Source organism: Montipora capricornis, chromosome 14 (assembly GCF_036669925.1).
Source record: "Montipora capricornis isolate CH-2021 chromosome 14, ASM3666992v2, whole genome shotgun sequence".
Classification (NCBI taxonomy): Eukaryota; Metazoa; Cnidaria; class Anthozoa; order Scleractinia; family Acroporidae; genus Montipora; species Montipora capricornis.
In genome coordinates, this window is record NC_090896.1 from 39,404,586 (window position 1) to 39,424,585 (window position 20,000).

Genomic DNA, 20,000 nt, shown 5'->3' on the forward strand with positions numbered 1-20,000 from the left:
TTTAAAGTACAGATGAATCGGAGGGTTGTCATCCTCCGCCATCTTGGATAAGAGATAAGACTGGAAACTAGTGAGCCGTTTCGCTTTTGGTCAGCAGTCACCAACGATGGCTCCTCTTACAGTTCGGCGGTTTTATGCTAAGTTTGAATCAACGAGCATAAATCTTATGATTCATGATTGTTTTGCCCTTTAAATACTGATTCAAAACGAGGAAATGCATACAGCAATCCAAGTACAAAGGTAGGCGCTAATTATAAGCAGATAATATTTGAGTTGATGCCGTATTGTCCTGGGATTCTCGTAAGGTCGACTTGTGGCAAGTCTATGTTGTTCCCAATTCAAATCTCTCGGGTTTAAGATTCTTTGTGTGTTGAATTTGCATGACAATGAAGCATTCACATTTAAAATGATATGGAAATACCAGAAGAAAACGTTTTATTCCCAAAATTAAAGATTTAAAATGGGTGCAACATTGAGTTAGCCGAATTATATTGGTCTGTTGAGAATTCGAACTTTTCAAGCTTCAAGTCCCAAATTTGACATGTGCAGGCAAGGATTATAATTTGGCTTACTTGCTATAATCCTGTAAAAAAAATAGGTGAATCTTAACGAGATTACTTAAGTTTTACATCAAAAGAGTGGTTGTTGCAAATTATTGGCAACTTCGAATGTCTGAGGTTCATAGCAATTTTCAAAGGTTAGGTGATGTGCATTTATTGTCACTTCCAGGGCATGACTTGCTAGTACATGTGGACTTCATGATAATCAATATGAGTAATTTGCCCTTATGGTTTTGTTGTTCTTTCAGGATGTGTAACTGCATTTGAAATATTCAGAAAAAGTTCTAAAAATACAGCCTCAGCCGGCAATAGCATCAAATACTGAGTAACGAAAAAAATGAGTAATAAAAAGATAGATAAAATAAAGTAAATACAAATGTGTTAGGTAAATCACACATTATTGTTGTAGTGCAGATGTACTTACAAGTGCAGTGATAAGTAGGTTCTTTTTGTAGTGTTTCTCTTTTGCTGTTTTTCTATGCTACAATTTAAGGTTTTTGTCTTATTTTTAAGAAACATTTTCTCGATAAAAATGGCTGTTTGTGAAAAAAGTTTGAATAATCTTAGCTGTATCCTTGATATTAATGACTACTTAATAATGTGTCTATGATTCTTTATATACATTCAAGTCATATTAAAGGAAATTTTAAGAAATTGGTTTACTGTATGCAGCTAAACTTCTAATTAATGGATAACCATGTGACCAAATAACTCCAAAAGCTACTATCATCTCAGTTGAATAAGATTTGAGCAAAGTTGTCACAGAGTTTCATGTTAAAATAATGTTGTCAAAGGCAACTTGATCCACATCAAGTCTGAAAAGCAATAGTCAATGCATCATTTGTTCAGGTTTGTTAGATTTTTATTGTATTCTTCCCATCCCTTTGACCCAGGAGTTAGTGGACATTTTTTGATAACAAGCCAAGGTGATAAGCCTTACCAAACTTCACTTGCATCTTACTCAAGTGAGAATTGTAGTTTGTGGCTGTTTTTCATTCAGTTCAATAAAGAATGCTAGCAAATAAAGTTGGATATTGATTTTCCATGATTCATCATTGTTATTTTACTTCAATCATACTTAGCATTATAACATAGTTTTCAGACAAATGAAGCATTTTATGTATTGAAGTTTGTCTTCTACAGAAAGAAAGCTCCTTTTTCCAGGTTTTTAAATAAAATAATTTTGTACATCAAACTGGAGTCCAATAAGTGCAATTCAGGGTGAGAAGGTGGACAATAAAATTAGTAATCTTCTAGTTGTGGACAGGGCTCAAGTGAGAAGAGCTGTGATAACAAAAACAGATCTGATGCAACTGGTGGATGCAAATCTAACCCCACCAGGAGCGCCCCAAGGCCAGACATGTGCCCAGCGGTAAATACGATGATGAATCTCTGCTAGGTTCCTGTAAAGTCCTAAGTGATATTTAAACATCAACATCCTCAAGGATCTTGCACAGGATCTTGGCAAGGGTTTTTGAAGATCCTCAAGGATCTTGCACCAGATCTTTGAAGATCCTCAAGGATCTTGGATATGGATTTTGAAGATCCCCAAGGATCTTTGATGATCTTCAAAGATCTTGGTCAGGATCTTTAAAAATCCTTGAGGGTCTTGCACAGGATCTTTGAAGATCCTCAAGGATCTTGGACAGGATCTTCGAAGATCCTCAAGGATCCTTGAAGATCTTGGCAAGGATCTTTGAGGATCTTGGCAAGAAAAGCTAAGATCTTTAAGGATCTTCAAGGATCCTAGGTAGGATCCTTGAGGATTCGGAAAAAGATCCTTAGAAAGATCCTCAAAAAGATCTTTGAGGAGTCTTTAAGGATCTTCAAAGATCCTTCAAAGATTTTCACCAGGGTCGCTTCCCGAGAGGGAAACCACTTCGAGCAACTGTTAGTTTCTCTGAGTGTGAGGCCCTCCAGCGCCAAGGACGAATAAATTACATTTGAACCAGTAAAACGAGTTAGTAAAATTGTTTTGGAAAAATTGGGTAGGGGTGTAAAGGCAAAGGTAAAATCTTTATTTAGACACGGTATTTCCTTCAAGACTTTAAAATAATGAATTCATTAAATCTACTATCTACAGTAGCTAAATTAGATTACTAAAATACTACAATAAAAGAAATGATAAGAAACCTGCTTTACAAGGAAGCCATGTATAAAAGCCCTTTTCCTTATTAGTCAGCTTTCATGAATTGTTTACCTAGCACAGTTCAAGAACACTGCAGAGCGCTCTTGAGCTGAGCTGCAGATCCTGTGAAGTTTTAAGCACTCCACCTCTCTTTTAAGCAAGCAAGCAATGCCATGCTTGGTTGGTCACACTTGTGACGAGCTAGGAATGTGCAAGGTACACAAATATTGGCCAAGCAAGCAATCTTCTAGCGTGAATGTGACCGCGGGGTTAGTGTTTAGCAGACAGTTTGAGAGAAAAAAAGAAAGGATACAAATCTTTTTGGGGCTAGCTCCTCACAGACTTGATGAAGCTTGGAATTTTGTCTCACACTGTAAAGACCTTTCGAAATTATGAAGAACATTTGGTGTTTTCTAATTTTGGAAAATATTTTCTCATTCTGGAGGTATTCAAGTTTTTGGTGAAAAATTGATGACATCATAAAAACTGTACCATGACTGCAATAAATCGCAAAATTGAGAATATCTCTGAAAATATTGCAAGGGATTAGGGCCTTGTTCGAACTTGGCAGCGGAAATCCATATCAAGTAAGGCACAAAATGGTACTCTCTATGCTGTTATAAGAGCAACCATTTTTGCTGCTGGGTCTATTTAATGCAGGCTTTATTTTGTCGTTTATTGTTGTAATAAGACAATGTTCAATCTTGGTAAGCTTACACAGAGATGTAAAGCATTATGGCAGCTCATGTGACCATCTGCCCATACTTATCTGTTCAAAATCTGAAATATTTGGCTAATTGCAGAGAGGGACTGAAAATGAGTTTGGTATCACTTTGTGCCTTATCTGATGTAAATTACTGGTGCCAAGTTTAAACAACACCTGTCCAATATTTTTGGAGATATTTTCAATTTTGGGATTAATATCATTTTAAAACAAAAACTTGAATACATGTATCTCCGAAACAAGAGAAGGTGTAAAAAAAAATAAAAAACACCACTCTTCATCATTTTTAAAGGTCTTTAATTAAAATTATAAGCAAAAGATACTTTTTACTTCACAGGCACTTTAAGGAGTCTGATTATGAATCAGCAGACAGCTGTCACTGAAGTAGTAGTCATGACTACCCTTACAAACGTTCTCTAGATAATATACAACTGCATCAAAATCCAATATTGCCAACGGATCTATTTTTATTAATTTTTGCCATTACTGACGGTAAAATCGCCTGGCATTATTTAGACACAGTAAAATCTAAGAGTCTGTCTGACACTCTCAGGAGGGAATGAGGGGGAACAAGTTTTAATGCGTGGAATGGTCATCTAACAAGCAGCATTGAAAATTATTTATACGCTAAAGTAAGTTAGTTTGTGTACAGCTTTCCACTCTCCTAAATATTTGAGGGGAGTGGGCAGCCTGTACACAGGCTACAGTATTAAAGTTAGCATTTATCTTTGAGTAAATAAAAATCACTTACTGTCATTTTTCCACTTCTGTTGGCCTCTTCACGCTCTGCCAAAGCCAGTAAAAATGGATCTCTGAGATCTTTTCCTGAGCTAGCTAAAGTTCTGTTACAAACAAAATATCATAAGGAGCCTGATTACCCCAATATTTCAAGATGTAATGCACACATAATAAGAATTATGGCTATCAGTATATATGAGTAAATGAAAGAAAATATTTTATTTCATCATTTCAACTTCTAATGAACAATTTGACGTCTGAACGGAATATTGACTTTTTCAAAGATTTCTAAAAAAACACCTCCAATGGTGCAATAATGGCACAGCTTTCTCTTTTAAAGTGTACCTAACCTCAATATTTATTCAGGACATCAACGGAGTTTGAACCTGCGATCTCACCAGCATCGTTGCTTTATTTTGATTTCTCAATTCCGCAGTTCAATATACATGTACAGTATGATTCATTTCATGTATCATTTCACTCATTTATAACCACTTTGAGATTACAAGTTGAAATAAAAGTTGCAACAGATAAAAAGTGAGTCCTACTTCTGCTGACTTCGCTTTGATAATCTGCTAGCCTCCGCTGCTTGCTTCCTTGCTTCAAATTCTTCTCGTTTAAGAACCTTAAACATCAGTACCAACAATAACTTTTAAACATCAGTCCCTAGTTGTTCAAAAAGTGCATAACACTATCCACCAGATAAATCACTATCCACTCAATAGCGCAATTGGTTTTGCTATGACTTATCCACTGAATAGCGATTTATCCAACGGATAGGGGTAAGCGCTATCCATTGTTTGAACAACTGGGGCCAGAACAGAAAAAAAAGGTTAAGCCAACGGTATCATAATAGTTTTACTTTGTTCAGTTGCCATTGCCGACTTACTTGCAAAAATGTTTCTAGTCTACATAAATGCTTCATTCTGACTACAGTATGTCATCATTGTGGTTTGTGGCTGAACTGACTGTTTAAATCATTGTTTATAATTCACCCCACCAGTACAGTGTTTGCAGATAAATAAGAAGGCCACACGCAGAACATAATATTAACATACAAATTTGCCCACTGACAAGCTCACTTTGAAAAAAAGGCTTTCGTACATACATAGGTACTTAAGAGTCGCTTAGAAAAGGGTTGTATGTTTAACCCTTGGAAAGCGACCAACAATATTAAAGAGGTTTAACTCTCTCATTCATTTACTGGGGTTAAAGTTTTCTAGTCTCAAGAAGCTACATTGTAGTTAGCAAATCATGGTACAAGTAAACATTAAATTTTGTGGATCAACTATTGCTGCAAAAATTAATGTTGAACAAGAGTCAACAACTTTTTTTAAGAGATTTATTCTCTTGAATTTATTCTGCGAGAGAACCCTTCCTAACGTCCCACCCCCAGCCCCACCAAAAGAAAACAATGGTGGAATGCATTATGAACAACAAAAGCTTCTAACTAATATGCATGTGCTGGGCCTGTGTGGCCCTATATCCTGTAGGATGCTTCAAAAATTTCAGTGTTTATTATTTTTCGTTTCCCTTTTGACTGAAATCCTGTAGACTGGGGTGCATTCTACTGACCTCCCCGCTTCCTCGGTAACCCAGCTCCACAAGTTGTCTGGCAAGCTCTTCATCCTGAATAGAAACAACAGCAACAAGTTAATTACAAGGGCAATTTTTAAAAGTGCTTTTTCTAAAACTAAACATGTAAGATTATTAATTCTGAGAAAGAGTGTTGGCCATTATTAAAGAATGTTACTTTCGACAACTTATCGTTCACGTCGTGTACTGAAGCTAGAGCCAAAGCTACAATCTTGTCCAAAAATGACGAGTTAATACTATGTAACGTTTATTACTAAACTTATTAAAATAAAGCTTACATGACTTGTGTATAAGCTTAATTGGGAATTATCTCGTCGGCCGGCATTGATTGTCTGGGGAAAAAGTTGTCCGGCAAAATTCTCTAATCTGAAAGTGACATACATGGTTCTTAGAGATTCATGAAAAACTGTAGCACAGAGAACGTCGATCAATGAACCCGGCTGGCTTGCAGTTTAAGCATCGAGCTTGATTCACTATTAGTTCCAAGTAAATTCGACTCAGAAAGGCATATAAATGAAAAAAAAATATTACCTCGAGGTAATACAGATCCAATGGAGTTATCTGACTATCGAGGAAGTCCTCATATGTGGTGAATTCAGTCACAATATTGTCTGTCGCTCCAACAGCTTCCTCGTCCATATTGAATCTCTGTTACAGTTGCTAGGAAACCGCGAAAAATAATGAAGCAGCGCAGGCTCATTATTCGTTTAACAACTCCGGACAAGCCCGGACACCGGAACCACAGCTGTTCAAAAGGTGGATAACTCTATCCATCTAACCTGCGATCAGGCCCATTTTTAGTTTTTCCCATATGTCGTCGCTCGCTAAAATTGGGCCTGACCAAAAGTCTCTCAAGAATTCCGGACGGTCGGCCAAATTTTGGCCGACCAAATTCGTGATCTGAATTGCTGTTGAAACGCCGGAAGTGAAAATGTCATCGTGATTGCGCGAAGCTCTCGTGAAGTCCTCGAGATTAATCCGCCATAAGTGTACGAAAAATTTTGCTGCCTTTTGTTCTTACAATGCCGTGGACGGTGCAACTTGATTTTATTTGTATAAATGGAGAAATGCCATCTGGATCATCTCATAACTTGTCCAGAATCGTGGTTGAATCTCTGGAAAGATTGAAAGTATCGATACCGTTTTCGAGCTCTGTGGCCATGTGGGTGAAAGTACTTTGGCACAAACTTCCCTGATGTTTTGAAAGCTAAATGACTGGTTCTTTCAAATGGCAATGAAACCGATGCATATTGGTTTCCTGGATGAGACAAAGGACTTATATATCAACAGGAGAAGATGTTGATAAAATCGCAAGTTACACGAATGCATGTTTTGAACATCTGTGTATCAAACGGCATTATTTACTTACCGTACATGACACGGTCTGTTTGCACAATTTGGAGTCAAGATTGCTTCATAATATTTCCAGTTGATTTAACTTAAAACGCGCACTCCAGAAACTAAAATGGCCTGTTTCCAGAGAGACCAATTGCACAAAAATAAAAGAAACTTCGCGAGTCCATCGTACTGTTCGTACTTCATTAAAAAAATAACGGCCAAACTTATCATGATTTTACTGCACGCAATTCTAGAAATACACTGCAACTGAAGATATTACCCGAAAAAATCACCAAAGAAACCTTCATTGGCAAGCACGTTAAAGGAATAATGTATTTCTCTTTTTTTTTTCTTTAAAATTCTATTGCCAAACCGTCCAACGATAGAATGCTTGGTTATCTCAATTACAAATTAAGATGTTGCATATTCAGTGAAGTTCGGTGGAAGAACTATTACACAGGCCTTTGCCGCAATATAGTCGTCGAAAACATTCCCCATGCTTTAAATGTGTTTTTCTCAAATTAAAGCCAACGGTAACTTTCGAATTCGTTTATAATATTCCTCCCACGGTGTAACTGTGGTCAAAACAAACCACAGGCAGACCACTCTGTGTGTTCGTGGTAATATATGTTTGTATGAAACGAAGAGAAGTATGAGGGTTATGAATAAAGCTCTGAAAATTGCACATCTAACTCACATCTCGGTCTGAATATCCCCATAAAGTTAAATGAAACCTTAATCGACTCATGTATGGTGTTTTTTCGCCTTCTTGGGCCGTCTAAAGCGTCTTATAGCGAAATTACTTTTGGCCGGTGACGGTTAAGACAAGAGAGGGAGACAAGGCTTGCAACTTGGAGGCCGTCAGCCTCGACCTCCTCCACTTCAAACTGGAATTAACGCAAAAATACTGAAAATCTCACCTGAATGGCGACGGATCATGATAGATGAGTTTTTTCTCTATCTCTTCGCCAAATTTGAGCTTCATCCCTGCAGCTGTTTCCGAGAAAATCGATGCTGAAGTCTCAAGTACAGCTTTCTCAATATGATCAAACTCAGCGGCCAAAGGAATTCAAGGAATGCACACCGTTTCAAATCTATCAATCAGGGATTTGAACCACGGCGAGCTGGCGCGTCGCCATTCAGGTGAGATTTTCAGTACTTTTGCGTTAATTCCAGTTAACGTTTGAAGTGGAGGAGGTCGAGGCTAACGGCCGCCAAGTTGCAAGCCTTGTCTCCCTCTCTTGTCTTAACCGTCACCGGCCAAAAGTAATTTCGCTATAAGACGCTTTAGACGGCCCAAGAAGGCGAAAAAACACCATACATGAGTCGATTAAGGTTTCATTTAACTTTATGGGGATATTCAGACCGAGATGTGAGTTAGATGTGCAATTTTTAGAGCTTTATTCATAACCCTCATATATTTTCTTCGTTTCATACAAACATATATTACCACGAACACATAGAGTGGTCTGCCTGTGAACAAACTAGCGTGAATCTGCCGTCCACGCGTGTATTGGTGTAATGGAAGTAAATTTGATTGGCCGATGAAGGACATGTCAATCAATCAAAAAAGTGGGTGGAAGGAATTTCGAAGAGGAATTTGGTCAGGCTCTATTTTTCGTTTCGCCAACTCCACATTACGTACCACGCGAAACTAAAATAGAGCCCGATCGCAGGTTACTATCCATCAGATAAATCACTATCCAATCGATTTTGCTATGACTTATCCACTGGATAGTTATGGGGCGCCAAATGTAAAAATATTATTTAAGTACTTTTCCCCTACATTTTGTGTTATTTATAAATAACACATTGAAGTACCTTTGCGATTTATAAATCGCAAGGTTACGAACTTTGCGATTTATAAATCGCACTTTTGCGATTTAATAATATAACACATGAAATTCATGCCGCGGGCTCGTGGTCCAATGTTTTGATTTTTTGGTGCAAGACAAAACTTGACAAGACCGCTCTCTTCAGCTGTCTCAGGAACAATTTCTGATGCATTAAGTGCTCAGGAATTATCACAGAAAAGTGAGGTAAGGATAGGTTTTATTTTCTTCATCAATTAATTTCGATTTATGGCGAATCGGTCTGAATGGTAAGCTTGGTTTTTTTAATTTGCGCAGCTCGAGATCACAGAATCTTTATCTTACTGCATCTATCCCACCAACCGCTCCTTCTCAAAAGTTTGCACGATTTCATCTAGCTTCATCTATACCTGTGTCGTTACAAGTTATCATTAACGAATGAGAGAATTGATCCTCGGGCTTAGCTATAGGTCGACTATTTAAGCAACTGTTTGTTTTGATACCTGAAAATTTCAGGTGGCTCCAGCGGCATTCGAACCCATGCGATGCCGGTGCAATGCTCTCTGAAGCCACACACTTGGGAGAGGGTCTTGCTTCTGTGAAGGACTCGATGAATGAAATGAAACTATATTAGCATTAGCAAAAATGCCATTAGTGCCAAAATGCAAACAAGTGCATATGACATAGACCGAAAGGAAATTGAGAGTAAAAAGTAGGATAAAAATCATTTTGTCCTGAATTTCATATTTACGTCCGACATAGACACTTTTGCGAGCGAAATGACGTAATATAATATGCACTTGTCAGCATCTTTTGCATCTTGGCACTGATGGAATTTCTCCTAATGTTAATAGAGATTCATTTCATTGATTGGCTCCTTCACGGAAAGAAATGAACCCAATAAATTGACCCAGGGGATTGACCTGTTCTGAAATATTCTGCTTCAAAGATTCGTGGGTAGCGTATTGCATCCGCATCGCAGAGGTTATCGGTTCGACTTAACGCGACCTGAATTTTTCAGAAGAACCCACACTCTCTTCGTAAAGAGGAGGGCAGGGAGCTCCCGGTGTTGTGGTCAGGCCTCATTTCATTCATTCATGTGCGGGGTGAGATCGCTAATGGACTGATAGCGGCTGCCAGCGGCGCCGGTATATGCTGATGTCCGATATCACCCATAGATCACTTTCTTGTAAAGCGCTTTTGAATATGTCAATAGAAAATGTGCCATGCAGATAAATTCATCACCATTACCATTACTATTACCATTACTCCCTACACAATGACGCTCAAGGTCTTCACAAGGTTCTTCACACCTGCATGGTGCAAGACCTCTGGAGACGGCGCATTTGCTGTTGCCGTTCCCAGATTCTGGAACAGCCGTCCTCTTGCTATCAGAGAGATTGACTCTATTGATAATTTTGAAAGGAACTTGAAAACGCCAAGAGAGTTTGTTTTCTAAGGATTTTAGGTAGATTGTGGTTCCAGACCCTCGAGTCCAACATGCTGGATCCATCACGTTGCATTCGTCTGGCCACCTCGTTGTCATTCGACACTTTTTGGCAAGGCCTGTATGGGATAACGAAAATATACTGGAAATGCTCACACAGAGAGACACCAGTTAATTCGAACTTTAAAAAGCTTGGCCCGATTTTATGACTTTAAAAGATTAATACCTCCCTGGAATAAGGATTCCCGGATTTGAGCTGTACGCACGGGCGTACGTGCGTATATGGACGCTACGCCCCTGATGTCATAAAGTGTTTGGAAATCCTGTGAGCAACTTTCCACATTTTACGATCACAATCAGGACATGCTTGTTTGTATTCAGTGTGGTAGGCCAGGGTATACACGGGAGCGATTGCTTAATAGACCATTTTACAGTCCTGTACTTAGTTACCTGGCGTATGCATGAAAGTGAGGCTGGAGTTGACCTTGCTTTGATAGAAACCTCACTGCTTTTCTTACGTAAATACTTACTAATTAGGTTGACAACAACATCATTAACACAAGAAAAGGGGGGAGGTCTATAGATGGCTTTCACTCACGTGACTTGGAGGCCATGTTGGCCATGATCTATATCATAATAAGGTTAACACTAGCCTCACTTTCGTTTAAAGTGCTACTGTGACGAAATTTGAACCTTCCCTATCGAAGCCATTTTGGCACATAAACACGTAGTCTGTACGAGAAGAAGAATGCTGTTTACCATTTTCAAATATCTCTTTTTGTTCTGGAGATATTCAAGTTTTTTTAATATGCAAATTAGCCAAGTGATGACGTCATAAACCCTACCAAATTTTGATCAAGTATGATGGAGAAAGATATCTCAGCCAATTTGTATCAGAAATACTTGGTTCTTTGCACTAAGATTCTAGTAGATGTGTTCCACAATATGAGCATACCATTTTTGTTACCATGGCAACATACTGGGTTCCAGACCTCCCTGATATTAAAAGCTTTGCGGACCACCTTTGGGGTTCTGTTTTGATATTTGCAAATGGTGCCTCATCTGCATGATCCTGCCAGCATATAAAGATGTTAGGTCGAGTTTGTGGCCTTGGTAAATGTATTTCTAGCCTGAGATCAACAAAATATTGAAATCAGGTTGGAGGGGACTGGAAAAGTGTGAGTTGCCATGGGAACCAATTTCTTTACAGTCGTAGGTGTGTTGCCTTCAGAACTATCAGCTCACCAAGTTTCAATGGTCTCTGTTGCAAATTGACCGAGATAGCTCTATTTATATTCTTGATGTTCTATTGGGTTGGGTGGATGACGTCATCAGCCTTCTCATTTGCATATTTAACACATTTTTCAAACTTAAATATCTCTGGAACCAATGCAGATATTTCCAAAAGGTAAACAGCGTTTTTAATGTTTCATGGTACTCTATGTGATAAACCAAAAAACTCAAGGGATAAAAATTTGATCACAGTAGCACTTTAAAGGTCAGACAACTAAGCACACAACTGTAAGGAGATCTATTCAATGAGTGATCCGCTTTTATGCCGTACCTTCAGCGTAACGGTTCTGCAAACTCCTCAGTAGACTTCGGACTTGGAACTAGTTCTAATAAAATTGAGATAAACTAAAAAACAGCTACTGATGCGCTTTCGACAACTGCAGCGGAAGTCACATTCGGACTCGAGTTATTTTCGTAACGTTAGTAAATGGTGTAATCACTCCGGCCCGTGTTGCTCCGAATCATGGTTGGCGCTAACGTAGCACTGATTAATTCCATGGAAACCTATACAACTTATTTCAAAATGGCCATCATTTTAGAATTCTTTTGTTTAATAGGCCTTATTCACAATAGCTGCCATGTTGGTTTTCAAATTGTTATGCAAACTAGCCATGTGTTATGCTGTGGGGAAAACATTGGAAGAAAGGTAAATTGCGGAAAATCTGCTCGTCGAAATATTGAAATAACATTGCTAAAAGTCCATTTTAGTACTTAGAATTAAGTACCTTTTATAAAAATTTTATATCTTTTGATTGCTTTTGACAGTTTGACTTTCTACTTCGTTATCTGCTCATTTTTCACTAAAAAAATATCGAAGTAACTTGTGTAGTCATTCTATTTTACTGCTTGGGTGATAAACATTCAATGAACATGAAACAAATCATCTGTATGGCTAAAATGTTCGTTAAAACCTCTCAAACTTGTGTTGTTTACCCCCTCAGAAGTGTGTAGCTAATTTGCACGATGACAGCAAATCCAACATGGCGGCCATCGTGAATAAGGTCTATTGTAAAATGGCCGTTCAAGGTTAATACCCTTTTGAATATTACGTTTGAAAGCGGGACCAGATGAGTCAATTTGAAATCAAACAAAAGAATTCTAAAATGGTGGCCATTTTGGAATCAGAGGTGAACAGAGTGTTTTCAATCACGTGATCAGTAATCTTATTTTCCAAACGCTTGCATGATAACAGTAGATAAGTTGGGGACACTAACATAGCCGACATGACGTCGCAAGAAAATACTCTCTAGGTGGTTTTCACGTTACGTCATCCCCACCATGTTGGTGGACTAAAACAAAAGATCTCTCATTAACTCCTTTTGTTCGTCCACCAGCAATTGTACATTGCAGCATTATCATGTGTGTCTCTTGAGATTGGTTGCAAACCACCCATAGGTGTTGATACCTCGTAACCAACGGTTAGCCGGCAACGGCCAGGCTTTGATCGCGCGAGCAACCGGCCCCTGGTCATTGATGTGATTGATGAAAAAGTCGTGATGTTTGGTCGACTGTCGGTTAATAGGCGATTTGCATGATGGCGTCATTCAAAAAGAGACCAGACTGCTTTAAGTTGCTTCTATTGTCAGGCAAATTTAAACAATTATCTCTTTGTTCCCAGGAGAGAAAAAATCTGAATAACAAAGGATTTTGACAAAGCATTCTGGTTTCGGTAGTAAAATGACGCCATCATACAAATCGTCTATTAAGTAAGCATATATGTCATTGGATCTGAAGGTGTTAACAGTAATTGGTGTGTTTCTTGAGGTATGAATATTGTCAAGAGTGAATTCGCTCTTGGTATTGTAAAATTTTAAGTCAGTCGATGTGTTGTATGTCTGTTGTGAATGTCGTCGATAAGTCGTTTGAAGGGTGCGGGATTGTCGCTGCCGCTGACCAAACTTTAAGTTGTTGAAGCGGAGGCTGGGGCGAGTTCAGGAAAACAAAACCTCAACAACAAGTTTATTTTTGTTCAACTTTATCATGATCATTATGTTACTTTCTAATATCGTGATAGTACTATCGAAAGAAAAAAATTGACATGAATATATGATTCACATTTTAATTAAGCCTTTGCTTAGGTGCAGCTAACAGAAAAACGTCAAGACCTTGAGGTGGCGGTATCTTACTCCATCATGCAAGGTATGACTTTGTCTTTCGGCTTTTCAAATCCAGCCTGCGTGCAGTACTTTTTTGCCACTGTCAATTTAACTTGTTCCGGTGTCGAGGTACTGTTCTGAACTACCCAGCCGGTCCATTGACATTGGGGTGGTAGGGTCTTCTCGCCATTGATACACTGATCAAAGAGAAATGCTCAGAATGAGTAAACTACATTTTTGGTTCATTTTTGACAGCAGGGAAGAGAAGGGGTGGCGCAGTGGTAAGAGCACTAGTTCTCTGCGCTATTCCGAGAAATTTTTCTCCAGGAAGTTTTTCTAACAGATTTCGAAGGATTGTATTGCAACTTACTAAAGCGCGGAAAGATGCCTAATGCAAGCAGCGATCCCTCTTAAGGTGATTCCCGAGAAATAGAACTTGTCATAGATTTCCGATAAGACTTTGCACACTGTTGTGACATGTCAAGAAGATGATAAAATTAATGTGATAAGAAATGGGGCTCACCGTATTCGTTTAGGAGAAAATAGCCATTCCTTTACTTAAGCTTGGCGTCAATGAAAATGCATCATTTTATCAATGTGTGCGAGCTAATGCGCGCGCCATCATGCGCAGTAGGGTTGCGCAATGCAAAACCAGGGAACCAGAACTGAGACTGAACTGAGAACTGAACTGAGATGTTTAGGAAAATCATGAAGCACGAATAAATACCTCTTGTTTATTTCCGCTCCCAAACCTGTATTTAACAAACGGTGGTTCGGGTTCGTCCAATATTGCCACTGTGTCATGAGAAAGAGCAAAATATGTTACATTATGACAGAAGAGTGCCAAAAGACGCAAAATCACTCCCTCAACTTAGTAAGTAAGTAAGTAATGTCGCGATTGATTGATAGGACAAACATACGTGTCCTATTTACATTTTTGCAGTGGGCTCAGACATCAGCATACTAAGCGCGCACTTAACATGAAATTTATTTTAAATTGCTCATTTCTCGTTGATTAACACTATGTCAGCAGTCATTTCAAGGAGTTTGCGCATTTCCAGTTAAAGGTTACCACTAAGATTAGACGAAAACAGTTCTCTACAAAGATCAAACAGAAGACAGCTTCTGTTGCATGAATTTGGGAAACTAGAGCTTGGCGATCGCGACGGCCGAAAGGCTTCCTGAAAAATCAGAGTTCCAGGCAGGATTCAAACCTACGACTTCCGTAACACCGGTCGGATGTTCTACCTATTGAGCTTCTAGAACTCCTGGGGTAACTGGGTCGTTTATCTAGTTCCCCAATGGACAGTGCGGCCCAGTGGGCGCTTGCTTTCAGATATGGGGATCACGGGTTCAAGGCACGTTCTGACCACTCGTTGAATTTGTTCCTAACAGTTGTTGGTGTTACGTTCTGTCGTTTCGTTCATTGTGTTTCATTGGCCCTAAAAACCTCTATGGGGAGTGGTAAATCAAATGTATGTATGTATGTATGTATGTATCCGCTGGTCTGCGGGCTCTGCGAAGTCGAGCTTAGCGTATGTTGTTAGGACTCTGATCTTTCGCCATTCACCAAGCATGGAATAGTTTCCCATCCTTTCCACTTTCTCATTATCACACCTTAAACAATAATCGTCGTATTTGCTTGAAATTTTTGTCAATGGCAAATTAAAAAAATTATATAGAAACAGATTGGAACAAAGGCAATACTCACTGTCGTTCATAATAACCCTGTCCAATAACCACGCAGTGTCTCCGTAGACCTCGGGATCATCTGAAATTTTGCAGAGAAAGTTCGAAATAAAGAATGTCACATTTGGGGCAAGGAGAGAATTTGTGAGGATTGAATCACGAAGGGATACTCTAGAATAAACGATAATGCAGCAGTAAGGAGTTTTCGTTCAGTAATAATTACCGCAAGTTTCCAAGAGGGAAGGATAAATAAAAATGCCAGCATTATCTCCTATAGAAAACAATTAATTATTCACCGGAAGGGAGGTGAATAGTGGTGGATATTTGCCGACACTGATGAGGGGAATTATTGTTTTAAGGTAAATTAAAACCACATAATTGAATAATCAGCTGAGTTTGTCAATGAAGTTTGCTGCTCGTTAACCGAAGCGAAACGAGAAGTCATTTTGTTTTCTCCTTTTACTCAGAAGTGAATAGTGCTTGCGACTCACCTCCGATCAGAATGCGCGGAAAGAACTTCACTTGTGTGGTATATACTATGTAATAATAGCTCAAACTATTTCATCTTTTTAGTGTGCAATGTAATTTTCAAGGCAAGATTATGTGTCACTTAAGGTACTCAAGTCAAGCGAGACAAGGCAAGCCGCTTGAAGCAAATTGTAACCCTCGGCAATATATGCTTATACGATAGACTTAACTGATTAGAGTGTAATGTGAAGTGCTAGTTTATGTGGATAGCTGCGGGATCTCTGCTCTACGGGCATCCCAGGCTCGATTTACCAGCCGTTGTTTCGGGGAATGAGCCGGCGCTCACTCCCAAAGGAGGAGACCCGAATCCGAGTGAGCAGCGGAAATCGCCCGCGGGCATCCTAGTAACAGCATAATTATATCCGACTTGAAAATGCGCGCCACGCTATTGGGGATAAATCGCACACTCGGAACATTAAATTTGTGTTTGCTGGGAACCGTTATCCATTGAGTAAGGTTCTTACAGTGGTCAGTTTTTGCGAATTTTTCACGAGATTGGCATTGACATGCGACCAGGAGCTTTTCACAATACTTCACCCAAATAGACATTATTACAGACGAGTTATTTGTCTCGCATAACTCGGTCTTCTCGCAGTCAATTCGACTTTGGTTGAAACAACTCGGTTACCTTTCAGGTCTCCTTTTAGTTTTACCCTATTTACTTGTAAACAGCGACATCAATGGCAAAAAGTCAAATTTGTGATAGCCAATTCGTAGGCAAAAAAAAAAAACCAAACAAACAATGATATGAATAGGTTCGAGAAATGACACGACAGTAAGTTGAAATGTTGAAATACACAAAGTGATCCATGTTCGGCTTTGAATCTATTGCGATTTTTTCCCCTTTACTTGACTTTGTTTCTTTGTTACTAATTATTACCATTGTTTAAATTTCTTTGACATTAAATAATATTTAGCGCTAAGTTATACCTAGTTCATTAGTCGTTTAACATTTAAATCGTGTTATTCTTGTAATTTTTTTATCATTTATATTTTGTAATTCTTACACGGCATGTCTGAAAACCAGCTTGCTGAGTCATTTACCGTAATTTAAATAAAGTTGATTGATTGACTTGACTTAACCTTATTTTGACTAAGTTGCGAGGGAATACTATTCCATGTTCGTGATGTACCTTATCTGCGTTTTATGCAAGGGCAAATATAACGGTAAATTAACTCTCCAAAACATTCCACTGGCGCCAAAAATTGCTCGGCATCCACTGAATATATTTTATAAATAAAATAATCAACCCTTTTTTTTTTACGTCTTGCATGATCATCTTTAACTTAGTAGGCTCGACAGCATGTGCAAAATACTTTGAAATAGAAATTTTAAAGCGCGTCAGCCAGATTGGCTATTTTATTATATTTTGTTCAACAGAAACATTTATTTGACCTCTTTCTTAAATGGCGCGAAATAACATGTTATTTTAATTTCCTCTAACGCCAATAAGCCTTTCTAGCCTTGCTGACATGGGCAAAAGTCAAAGGAATGTATAAACCGACACTTTCTAAGTGTCGATTAAAACCTTGGTCTCTGAACTGTATCTTTGTTAAGTACTTTCAGTTCCAAACCGAATTTTCTACAAGCTATGACTTATTGTATACCTGGTTGCCATGTGAATTGTAACTTGTCTTACAAGAATGAGCAAAAACATTAAGTAAATCGGATGTTATTTATGAAAGTGATCTGGAGACCGCTACCTAAAACTCTTATGCATTCGGTGTGAAATTAATCATGCGTTAAAAGATCTTATGCAAGTTAATTAGGGCGCGCCACTGCATTGAAGAGTTCTGGGCGCAATTAATTAATCATCACTTGCTCACACCACGAACCTTCATACTCGGGAATCAAACCTCTTTCCCACAACATCTGCGGTTTCCCCTTGCGATATTCTCGTCGATCTAGATCTGTGAAAAAAAAAAGTTGTATCAAATATTCACAGTTGATTTATTATTCAAAACTTGAATGCATCAATGTTAAAAGCATTTTCGAGGTCTGATATTTGCTTGGCCTTGTTTGAGCTGATAAAGTTAATGTTCCTTTACTTTCTTTATGAATCTGATTTGACTTTGTAATAACATATACAACACAAAATTGAGTTTCAATTCAACGGATTTTCTTCCTAAATGAAGACTTGCGAACGCAAACCGTCAAAGATATGATAATTTCACTTGAACAACATTCGTCTCCTTGCAAAAGAAAAACATTAGTTGTGCTCGCTCATTTTAAAGTATGCAGGAACATTCTTTTCCCGTTCTCTGCATATCTACAACCTGAAATGATAAAGCCTAAAATAAGTCCCCAACAAAACGTGGCTCACAATTTCTTTCTAAGCCGGTTTGATCACTCAAATCGGCGCGCAATTTTAACTAATTCGTAAATCGTTCGAGTGTTTTTTTTAACGTCTACAAAGTAGAGTATAAATTCTGAATAACGGTTTTGTTGTTGACTTCGCGGTCGAAGGTTTATACTTCATAAGATGAAATTCTGCCAACTAAATTTGCAGTACGTTAAGTGCTCTTTGATGCTCACCTTGGCAATTTATCAATTTCAAAAATCGGGTCTGTCGAAGAACAATTCTAACCTAGTTGACTGAAAACTTAGGGGGGTGAATACATTGGAGAATCGAATTGCAGATCATCCTCATTTCTAGCATATACACCAATGAAGGAACAAAATCCAGCTGCAGGCCGTAAGAATTCTGTTACCGCATACTTTCGTCGATTTTGACCTGATTTCCCTGTAAATGGGCGCGCGTATGCCTTCAGATAAGTATTGACAAACTAAAAAAACATCTCGAGTGGATAAGGAAAACTAAGTGATGGTTTCTGGGGAACACAGCAAGTAGATGCTCCTCGTGCTTAGCCTCATATTCCAAAATGCGACATTGCATTGGCAAAAACCGCCAATTTTGCAGTTGGTCATATACGTCACGATGAGATGTTTAGAAATTTAACGCATAAATGTACCTTTGAAATCTTCGAGACGACGGGACAAAACCCCTGCCACGAGCAACAAAGTCACCAGGAATGAAGGTATGCCGGCCATGTTTTCTGCGCCTTCTTAAGTTTGAAAAATATGTTCAGTGCCAAAGCTGCGAACGTTATCGTCAACTTTAGTGAAGAATAATAAATTTAGAAAACGGTTTACACACATAAATATTAGGCGCGTAAAGTCATAATTTGTAATTATAATTCAGGGAGCACGTTCATTGGCTGCACTTCGATGCTAATCACCATATCATTACGGTTCAGTAAATACGGTGTTGTGCCAGCTTTTCACTTACTGTTTGCACAATTCAAAGTCCCACTCGCATAACTTGACCTTTATTCCAAAATGGCCACCCTTTAGAAATTCTTTTGTTTGCTTGCAAATTAGCCCTTGTCGCCTCCTTCAAGGTTGAGTATCCTTTCAGGGAGGGGCAAACCCCCGGGCATTTGACTTTTACAGAAAGAAAAATTGCCAAATGTCCTTCTGTGTGGATAGTTTACACCGTCAAATGCCGGGATGGTACTCGCCTCCCAACAATGTGGCTCGGCTTCGATTCCCTGAGTCGGCGTCGTATGTGGGTTGAATATGTTGGTTCTCTACTCTGCACCGAGAGGTTTTCTCTGGGTACTCCGGTTTCCCCTCTCCTCAAAAACCAACCTTTGACTTGATTTGCTTTCATCGTTAATTTCAGTTTACAGTGTCCCCAATTAATGCTCCGGCGCTAGAACGACTAGACACTTAAATAAATTTCCTTTCCTTTTTCCCACCGGTTACGGCCTCACAAAGCGTCAAATACCCCACCCTCCGTGCAAGAAGCTGTTTTAATTGAACACTTTTTCTCAGCTTTAGAGGCCGTTGTCATGAAACGTTTATTTCTTTTTTTTAAATTTGAACAGTTAACTGTTTACGTTAAACGTGCATCAATAGTAATTCCAGAAGGATTCACCTAGTTTTGACAAACTGATGTTGTGATAATATGTAAACAATTACGATTAAAATGGCGCTAATCGATGAAGCATGCTGTCACGACATACTGATGATATTAAACGGCAATATG

The 20,000-nt window shown here is 38.7% G+C and overlaps 2 protein-coding genes across 2 annotated transcripts in view; both read right to left on the reverse strand.

The window, feature by feature from the left end:
• LOC138033797 (cilia- and flagella-associated protein 299-like) overlaps nucleotides 1-6,420 on the reverse strand; it is a 15,536-nt gene extending 9,116 nt beyond the window's left edge. The window contains exons 1-4 of the mRNA XM_068881626.1: nucleotides 6,278-6,420; nucleotides 5,726-5,779; nucleotides 4,699-4,775; nucleotides 4,164-4,254 (exon numbers count right to left, since the gene is read on the reverse strand). Coding sequence (XP_068737727.1) covers nucleotides 4,164-4,254; nucleotides 4,699-4,775; nucleotides 5,726-5,779; nucleotides 6,278-6,385 — 330 coding nt within the window. The 5' untranslated portion in view covers nucleotides 6,386-6,420. The remainder of the gene's footprint in view (nucleotides 1-4,163; nucleotides 4,255-4,698; nucleotides 4,776-5,725; nucleotides 5,780-6,277) is intronic.
• Nucleotides 6,421-13,593: 7,173 nt separating this feature from the next.
• On the reverse strand, nucleotides 13,594-19,127 carry LOC138033845 (uncharacterized). The gene is made up of 5 exons (XM_068881705.1): nucleotides 18,922-19,127; nucleotides 17,785-17,859; nucleotides 15,443-15,502; nucleotides 14,459-14,526; nucleotides 13,594-13,928 (listed from the first exon to the last, which is right to left on the reverse strand). The coding sequence occupies exons 1-5, from the start codon at nucleotides 18,998-19,000 to the stop codon at nucleotides 13,758-13,760; spliced, it is 453 nt and encodes a 150-aa protein (XP_068737806.1). The 5' UTR covers nucleotides 19,001-19,127; the 3' UTR covers nucleotides 13,594-13,757.
• Nucleotides 19,128-20,000: the final 873 nt, after the last annotated feature.